The 9,074-nt window shown below is 34.0% G+C and overlaps 1 protein-coding gene across 1 annotated transcript; it reads left to right on the top strand.

The window, feature by feature from the left end:
* The first annotated feature begins 282 nt into the window (after positions 1 to 282).
* On the top strand, positions 283 to 4,997 carry LOC131632477 (NADP-dependent malic enzyme-like). The gene is made up of 18 exons (XM_058903225.1): positions 283 to 497; positions 691 to 956; positions 1,636 to 1,831; positions 1,914 to 2,065; positions 2,147 to 2,252; positions 2,360 to 2,425; positions 2,512 to 2,679; positions 2,791 to 2,874; positions 2,981 to 3,079; positions 3,191 to 3,238; positions 3,333 to 3,386; positions 3,468 to 3,566; positions 3,662 to 3,751; positions 3,841 to 3,918; positions 4,018 to 4,092; positions 4,206 to 4,296; positions 4,404 to 4,532; positions 4,638 to 4,997. The coding sequence occupies exons 1-18, from the start codon at positions 468 to 470 to the stop codon at positions 4,724 to 4,726; spliced, it is 1,920 nt and encodes a 639-aa protein (XP_058759208.1). The 5' UTR covers positions 283 to 467; the 3' UTR covers positions 4,727 to 4,997.
* The last annotated feature ends 4,077 nt before the right edge of the window (positions 4,998 to 9,074 follow it).

Below are 9,074 nucleotides of genomic sequence, written 5' to 3'. Positions count from 1 at the left end.
ACAATATAAAAATAAAAAACAAATTAAATCTCTATCAAAATATATTTCTCAAAAAAAAAAAAGAATATACAAAAAATGTCCCACCTATTTTGGACTCACTTGCAATTTATTTTATTTTGTTGATAGTATTTGATTTGATTGCATAGTTTTTATATTAAAATAATAAGAGAAATAGTTTCGGAAAAAACGAAGGGTAATTAGGTAAAGTGAAAGACGATGGGAATTGAAGTTCGTTCATGGTACTTGTTCAAACAAGTTGCGAGTTACAACCTTTTTAAGGTGACCTTACGAAACATGTTTTCATTCATTGTTTCATTTCCACCAACTCAATCTCTCTTTCCCTCTCTCTCTTGTTTTATCAGAGAAATTCCAAACTCAGGTTTAGAATAGGAGAGAGAGTGTGACAGAGAAAAACCTTATTTTTACTCCTCTTAACACTCTCTCTGTCTTTGATACAGCACAGCATCATGATCTCTTCAACCAGATGCAACTTCCTGGTAATCCACTTTCTCCAAATCTTGAATCTGCAAGAATGATTCAAGAATGGTTCAAGAATGATTCAGTTTCTGGGTTTTTTGTTTTTCAGCTACAAATTTAAAAAAAAATTAATTTTTTTGTGGAATTTAATTAGGTGAGGTGATTTATTCATCTGGGTTTTGTTATTATTAATGTGTAATTTATTGTGAGCAGGGTAACACAGGGTTAGGTGGGTGTGGTAACGTCTGTGGTGGACAGAGAAGAAGTTATGGACCTTGGAGGGTGAGCTGTATGTCACCAATCAATGACAGAAATGGGAGCGTTGTTATGGAGACACCTTTGAAAGAGATTAAGAATGAGCCGGTTGTGGAAGATATTGATAATAACGCGATCTCCGGTGGCGGTCCTCGAGATGTTTACGGTGAGGATAAGGCTACTGAGGATCATTCTGTTACTCCTTGGAGTGTTTCTGTTGCTAGGTGAGAGTTACAGTTCTGATCTTATGTTTTTTATTAGTTAGTTGTTGTTATTGTTCTTGATTTTGATTATGTCTTAGGTTTGTTATGATTTGATTCTTTGTTAGATTCAGATTAGATCCTTGTCTTGTTGTGTTGTCTATGTCACCATCCACTCAATTGGAGTGCTTGAGATTTGATTGAATTGTTTTCTTGTTATATGATTGAAGCATAGATCTTGAATATGTTCTGTACACAAGCACCCGTGAAAAAAGATTCCTTTACAAAAAGTGTGTCCATGTCAGTGTCTGAAACTGCCTCCAACGCTTGTGATTAGGTTTAATTTATTCATTTTTTTCTTCAAATTATTATTGGTGTCGATGTATCAGTATCAGTGTCGATGATTGAAGATGTGTCATATATCAGTGTCGTGTGTCTGGTGTCTGTGCTTTATAGATTGTATATTAGATGTCATGTCATGAGTGTAGTTTTGTTCACCTAATATATGTCGTCAACCTTGTTTTTGGTTCCTTTCTGTGGTGTATAAATGTAAATTTGCATAGTTGTGGATCGGGTGTTTTAACAAGTTTATTTTTCAACAGATTGAATTGTTTGTAATTTGAGTAGCTTCTTTGAATATTAAGAGTTCTGAATGTTTATGTCTTTGATCCATGTTACGAATTGGTTGATTCTTGCTTTTTAGTGGTTACACGTTGTTGCGAGATCCTCACTTCAACAAAGGGTTGGCATTCACTGAAAAAGAGAGGGATGCTCACTACTTGCGCGGTCTTCTTCCCCCAACAACTATTCCTCAAGAAACTCAGGTGAAGAAAATGATCCAGCATATACGCCAATATCAAGTTCCGTTGCAGCGATACACTGCTATGATGGATTTACAGGTCTGTTTGTGAGAATTTTCGCGGTCTTTGGTTTTTTGTTCATTAATTTGTTTATAAATTTGAAACCCGTCTTAATTTGCAGGAAAGAAACGAACGTCTGTTTTACAAACTTCTCATTGAACATGTTGAAGAATTACTCCCAATTGTGTATACTCCAACTGTCGGTGAGGCTTGCCAGAAATACGGAGACATTTTTATGCGTCCACAGGGTCTTTATATAAGTTTGAACGAGAAGTATGTTTAACAGGATCGCTTGTTTACCCTCGTAGAATTTTTTGTTAGTAACTCACCTTTGATTGGACATTTAAATTATAGGGGGAGGATTCTTGAAGTACTGAGGAATTGGCCCGAGAAGAACATTCAAGTCATAGTTGTAACCGATGGAGAACGAATCTTAGGTCTTGGTGATCTAGGTTGTCAGGTAAATTCTATTATACATGTTTCACATTATTACTTTTTGATAGTTTAATTGAATCATAAAATCTGATGCTGTGATCTCTCCTTTTGCAACCTATGCTGAATTCTCAGGGGATGGGAATACCAGTGGGAAAACTATCTTTATATACGGCACTAGGAGGAGTTCGTCCTTCAGCTGTAAGTATATGTTCACTGCGTTGTTACTTGTTTACTAGTAAATAATGTGTACCGTAAACTTGCAATGACCTTATACTTTGTTACAGTGCCTGCCTATAACAATTGATGTTGGGACAAACAATGAGAAGCTGCTCAACGATGAATTATATATCGGCCTAAAGCGAAGACGAGCAACCGGGCAAGAATATTCTGAACTCATACATGAATTTATGACTGCAGTCAAGCAAACTTACGGCGAAAAAGTCCTAATTCAGGTATCTAGCAATATGATAGATAAACCACAATTTATTTCGCGGCTTAAATGTTTGCAGTCTGTACTAATTCAAACTTTTCTGTTTTATGTATCTGTTATGCGACATAATTAGTTTGAAGACTTTGCGAACCACAATGCTTTTGATTTGCTTGAAAAATATCGATCAACACATCTGGTTTTCAACGATGATATTCAGGTAATAAATACCTATATTAGATATTGAATTCATGTATTTTCTATCACAATGCTCAAAACTCGTATTGTGATTGTCTCTGACATTGTATCTACTTTGTTTGATCCAGGGAACTGCATCAGTTGTTCTTGCTGGCTTAGTTGCAGCTTTGAAATTGGTTGGTGGAAACTTAGCTGACCACAGATTTTTATTCCTCGGTGCCGGAGAGGTATGTTTTTGCATAATTCTATCTTCATGATTGTTTCTCAGAAGAGTATTCTTCAGAACTTCTACATCCATTTTCTCTTTTTGGCTTAACTATATTGTCTGGTGGTTGCAGGCGGGCACTGGAATCGCAGAACTCATTGCTCTTGAAATATCAAAACAGGTTGGTAGCTACTTCTAAGGCGGTGAGAGAGTATTGTGATCTGAATATTGCATGAATAATTTAGATTTATCGAGAAACTACCATTATTATGCAGACAAATGGTCCGTTGGAGGAAATACGCAAGAATATTTGGTTGGTGGACTCAAAGGTTAGTAAAACTGAAGTCAGTTCCACATTTATAAAGTAAATTCTTGTCCTCCTTATTGATCCTTTATTCTTACTTTTTCAGGGATTGATTGTTAAATCCCGTAAAGAATCACTCCAACATTTCAAGAAGCCGTGGGCTCATGAACACGAACCTGTTAGAAACCTTCTTGATGCTGTTAATGTATGATGATAAGTCTTGTTTTTTTTTTTTACATGTAGACACATGCACATAAACAAAGTTTCAATTTTCTTACATTTTCAGTGTTATGTTTTCAGAAAATTAAGCCAACAGTTCTTATCGGAACATCGGGACAAGGAAAAACTTTTACCAAAGAGGTGGTTGAGGCGATGACTTCTCTTAATGAGGTAGGTTCCGTGTCGCTAGTAAGTAACTCCAATACAACTTCATGTCTGAATAAGTTGAGTAATGTTGTTTTGTTTGATAATACTTGTAGAAACCGATTATTCTGGCTCTTTCCAACCCAACATCACAATCAGAATGTACTGCTGAAGAAGCTTACTTGTGGAGCAGGGTAATAAGAACCAACTTATATTTTGCATTGAAATTTAATCTTATTCTTGGATCAACGCTCACCATTCTGTTTTCTTTTCTTCCCTTGTCAACGAATCAGGGACGTGCGATTTTTGCAAGCGGGAGCCCATTTCCACCATTTGAATATAAGGGGAAAGTGTTTGTCCCTGGGCAGGTATAATCCTGAGATTCTCCATTCCTTATTATAAACAAATTTTGACTTTTTAGATTCATTGAATAACTGATGTATCTGTTCTCGACTAACTTGAATATTATTTTGATCTTCAGTCGAATAATGCATACATATTCCCTGGGTTCGGTCTAGGTTTAATAATGTCTGGTACCATTCGCGTGCACGATGATCTTCTTCTAGCTGCATGTAAGTTCGCAAGAAAGCTATACTTAAAATACTCTAATGTGGTACACATAGAATCAATCAATACATTCATTTTATAAGCAAATGGAGTAATAGAATTCATGTAACAGCTGAGGCATTGGCTGAACAAGTAACAGAAGAAAACTTTGAGAAGGGTCTGATATTTCCACCATTCACAAATATCAGAAAGATTTCAGCTCACATTGCTGCCAAAGTTGCTGCTAAGGCTTATGAGCTCGGTGAGCTTTTTAAGATTCTGATTCGATAAACATCTTCATTAAGCGTTTATAGGATAATCACTTATCATGATAACCGAGTTAACTGAGTTTGTGTTTTTATTATAGGTTTGGCGACTCGGCTTCCTCAACCAAAAGATTTGGAGAAGTTTGCTGAGAGCTGTATGTATACTCCGGCTTACAGAACCTACAGATGAAGTGACAAAGACAATAATACCCCCATATTTTTATTTTTCATGAAACCAATTTACTGTCAATTTTTTATTTATTTTTTATTTTTCTCTGTTTTTTGTTTTTATAAGTAATAATTGAATTGGGTGAGTTAGGAAGGAAATTAGGAAGGTGTAGTTGTAGTTGAACTACTAAGGGTAGATTGAAAGTTTATGTTATTGCTAAATATATACTTCTATTTTCTTTGTTTGACAGTATTTAAAAAAAAAAAAGAAATGGAACCATTTTAAAAAGTCATTTGAATATTTTATTTGAATTTAGGTTCATTTAATTATCAAGTAGCCTAGGGACTTGTAGAATAATTAAACCTTGTAGTATTGATATTTTGATAGTCAAATTGAATTTAATATATTTAATGGATGGTGAGATTGAGTCATTTATGCGTGAAGAATGTAGAAACCTGTCATTCAATGTTATTGAGTATGGATAGCTTGGAAATTTGGGCACTTAAGAATTCAATTAAAAGAAGGGAAGATAATAACTACTTTTGACTAATGCATGTTCATCTGAAATTTGTTATTTAATGTCTCATACATTTGAATATGACTGCATCAAAGAAAAGTTTGAAAAAAAATTAATTCAAAGGGAGTAGTCGTAAATAAGAGAACCATGATGTGCCACAATTTTGTAACGAAAAAAAAATACACAGGTTACAGTTTCTAAAATGAAAAGGGCCAGGCTTTATTTACTAGACTCACTTTCTTCTTTGAACTCCAAATTACAGAGCTTCTAACAGGGCATGGTTATTTTTAGGGTTTTTTGAGAATTAAAAAACTGCAGTTTTTCTCAAAGAGAGTTTTGAATTTTGGTGAGTGAAACACAATGAGAAAGTGAGAGAAACACTTAAAGGTTTGAAAACAAACAACCATGTCACTGGCAGCAGAGAACAATAATTTCGTTCAACCTGCCATACCTAGATTCGATGGTTATTATGATCATTGGCCTATGCTGATGAAAAATCTCTTCAGATCGAAAGAGTATCGGAGCTTGGTGGAGAGTGGGATTCCGAGGGTAGCGACAGAAGTCTCCAACAAACAGAACAACAACGTAAGGCTATTGAAGAAGCAAAATTGAAGGATCTTAAAACAAAAAACTATCTTTTCTAAGCTACTTATAAAAACATCATGGAAAGCAAAAAAACTATCTTTTCTAAGCTACTTATAAAAACATCATGGAAACAATTCTTAATCGCGACACTGCCAAGAATATTTGGAACTCGATGAAGCAAAAATATCAAGGGTTTACGAAGGTGAAGTGGGCTCAGTTGTAAACTCTTAAAAGGGAGTTCGAGGTGCTAGGGATGAAAGATGGAAAAAAAAGTAGATGAATATTTTTCTTGGACCTTATCCATTGCTAACAAAATGAAGGCACGTGAGAACTAGGGGTGGACACTCGGACTGTTTGGGTATAACTCTGGTACAAAATGCCAAATCGGCCCAAACCATGGATCCAATTGTTAGATCTAATTCTGACTGATTTGTATCTCGGTTTGTTCGGGTTTGGTTCTATCGGTTGATCGACCCTAACTATAGCTAAAAAAATGAGAGTTTTCCTATATAATAATAATATGCAGAGCCGTCTCAAACTTTTGAGAGGTCCCGTAGAAACCGTTGATTTTAGCTTCATATGAGCGATGAATTTTTTAAGATGTCTTATTTAACCATAAATCAATTAGGAAATATGTGTATGGAGACCTTTTTCCATAGTTTAACCATGAAAAAGTATGAGGTCCTGTGTTGTAGGCCGTCTTGCATACCTTTAAAGACGATCATGATAATATGTACCAATCAATTAAATATAGGCATGTCTCTTTTAAGAAGTTTTGCATGGAAGGAAATGCATAATTTCTTTTTTGGTGTTGTAGGTAGGCGATAAAGTAATTATATTAGGACCATAAATCATTAGAGACACCACAAAGAAAAGCATAATAATAAGGGAAGATGAAAGTGACAAAGTAGACAAAATAGTTATGATGGCAATAATACAAGACCTCTAGAGTTTGATGAAGGTAATCATGTGTTCATAAGAGTTATTTTCACAATTGGCTTTGGGAAAACATTGAGGGTAAAGAAATTAAGTCCTCGTTATGTTTTTCCATTTTAAATCATTCTTTGAGTAGGTCCAATGGCCTACCAATTGACATTACCCCTTCAATCTTTGGTTGATACAATGTATTTCACGTGTCTTAACTTAACAATTATGTTCCTCACATGTCTTAAACCCTACACCAAAATTCTATCCAATTGAGACCTACATTACCTTTAAATTGGTACTAGGTTGAGTTGTAGGCTTGAGCATGAAAACATTGAGAAATAATTCAATCTCTTTGGTAAATGTTGTTTGAAAATCTATGTCTCCTGAAGAAGCCACTTAGGAAATGAAATCTAAAGTTTGAGAAACATTCACACCTATAAGTCACTAAATTTTAAGGATAAAGTTAATTAGGGAACGATGTAACATCTCTCATTTTTCCTTCTCTAATAAATAATAAATAAAAGAATTAGAACTTTTATTAGCATACTCTAATATTTTATTTTTGTTATATTAAATTTTGGCATGCAAACATTGTACAAATTTTATGAGAGAATTAGGGATACACTTAATGATTAGAATATTAAATAACCCTAATAAAATTTAGTCACACACATACACACTTTAAACACAACACGTGTAGCATACTCTAATAAGAATTAGGGTTTTTTTCCCATCACTGTCATTCTCATGTATCATCTAGGGGTGGACAACGGGCGGGTTCGGGCGGTTTCGGGCTCAAAATGTCTATCCGATTCAACCCGCGGTTTGATTATACAGGCCCATTTCCGCCTGTTTTTCATTTCGGTTTGTACGGGTTATATGATTTTCGGGTTGCGGGTTTTCGGATGGGTATTTGCGGGTTAAATCTGAAGCAAACAACCAAAATTTTGAACGAAATACATTATAAAAAAATTTAGTTTTAGAATATAGAAAATGAAAGATTAGGATAATCAATTTTAGATATGCATGAACCATCAGCTAAAAAATTACTACTGAAAAAAATAATATGAAAGATTTCAAATAGAGATCTGGAAAAAAAACGAAGAGGGGAAAAGAGGATGTAGAAAGAAGTCAAGAAATACAGTTATATTATTGTTAGTGTAATTTTATTTGGTGACGTCTCTAATAAAAGCTTCAACTTCCGTGAAGCATAAAGAAAGAAATTAAAGGGAGTTCATAGAGTATGTTGGCACTGTTGAAAGAGAAAGAGAGAACAAGAGAAATTTGATAAAGAATGAGAAATTGATGTTCATCTGATAGGATTTTAAAATAGAATAGCATTATGAAAAGAATTAAATAATAATAATAATAATAATAAGGTAAAAGTAATGATGGTGGAAGCTGTATGATGATATCCATCAATATAATCAATATAATATTCTATAAATACACTCATTATATGCTAAAAATAGTGCTAGGTGTGCAGTAATATACTGTATAATATCATTGTGTGCATTAATATAATATACCATAAATGCATTCATCACTTCCTAAGTAGTACTACTAGCTGCATATAGTCATATACACGGGCGGGCTTGGGTTCCGCAGGTTTTAATAATTGAACCCGCAACCGCCCATTTAAAACCATGTGAATCCGAATTTCAAATCCAATCACCCGTTTAACAAAACCGACCCGCCCATCTAATCAATAATAGCTTCGGTTTGTGCGGATTGAAACGGATAGCGGGTTTCTGTCCACCCCTAATCATCACTACTTCCTACCATCATCTTTATCATCTTAAATTCCATCAATCTCTAATTTTAAGGTGAGTTCCCTTCCAACCCGAGAAATCTAATGCATGAGTATTTTTTTGAATTTAGGATTTAGAATTAGGGTTAATTTAAAGTTTTTTTTTTAATATTTTAAATTTTTTATTCAATTAACGGATTATTATCATGTTTCGAGAATTACCTAGTGAATGAGAGATTCTTAGAAACAATAATTGTTGTTGGAAGAAACTTTGTGTTGAAAATGGATGAAATTGCAAGGAATGTCCTATTGTTACATGTGGTTTTTTCATGATTGAATATGATAATTGATTGAATTTTGAAAGGTTTTTTCATGATTGAATATGATAATTGATTGAATCTTGAAAGTATATTTTCATGTCTCAATTCGACATTATTATAAATTTAAATTGGTTTTGGTATGTGGGGGAATGTATGGAAACAAAATTGAGAAAAAATATGCTTGTTTACAAGTTTAGGAAAGTGAAAAAAAAGGGGACAATAAGAAGTTGATATATTTATAAGGTGGATAAATTTGAACCCTTCTAATTG

Source organism: Vicia villosa, unplaced genomic scaffold (assembly GCF_029867415.1).
Source record: "Vicia villosa cultivar HV-30 ecotype Madison, WI unplaced genomic scaffold, Vvil1.0 ctg.000941F_1_1, whole genome shotgun sequence".
Classification (NCBI taxonomy): Eukaryota; Viridiplantae; Streptophyta; class Magnoliopsida; order Fabales; family Fabaceae; genus Vicia; species Vicia villosa.
The sequence above is the reverse complement of the archived record's forward strand: the minus strand, read 5'-3'. Positions and strand labels throughout refer to the sequence as shown.

What these genes read in the sequence shown, in the direction of transcription:
- LOC131632477 (XM_058903225.1), top strand. Translation starts at nt 468, where the DNA reads ATGATCTCTTCAACCAGATGCAACTTCCTG. An exon ending in ACCTTCTTGATGCTGTTAAT is followed by an intron (nt 3,567 to 3,661) that starts GTATGATGATAA and finishes TTATGTTTTCAG; the next exon opens with AAAATTAAGCCAACAGTTCT. An exon ending in TGCTAAGGCTTATGAGCTCG is followed by an intron (nt 4,533 to 4,637) that starts GTGAGCTTTTTA and finishes TTTTTATTATAG; the next exon opens with GTTTGGCGACTCGGCTTCCT.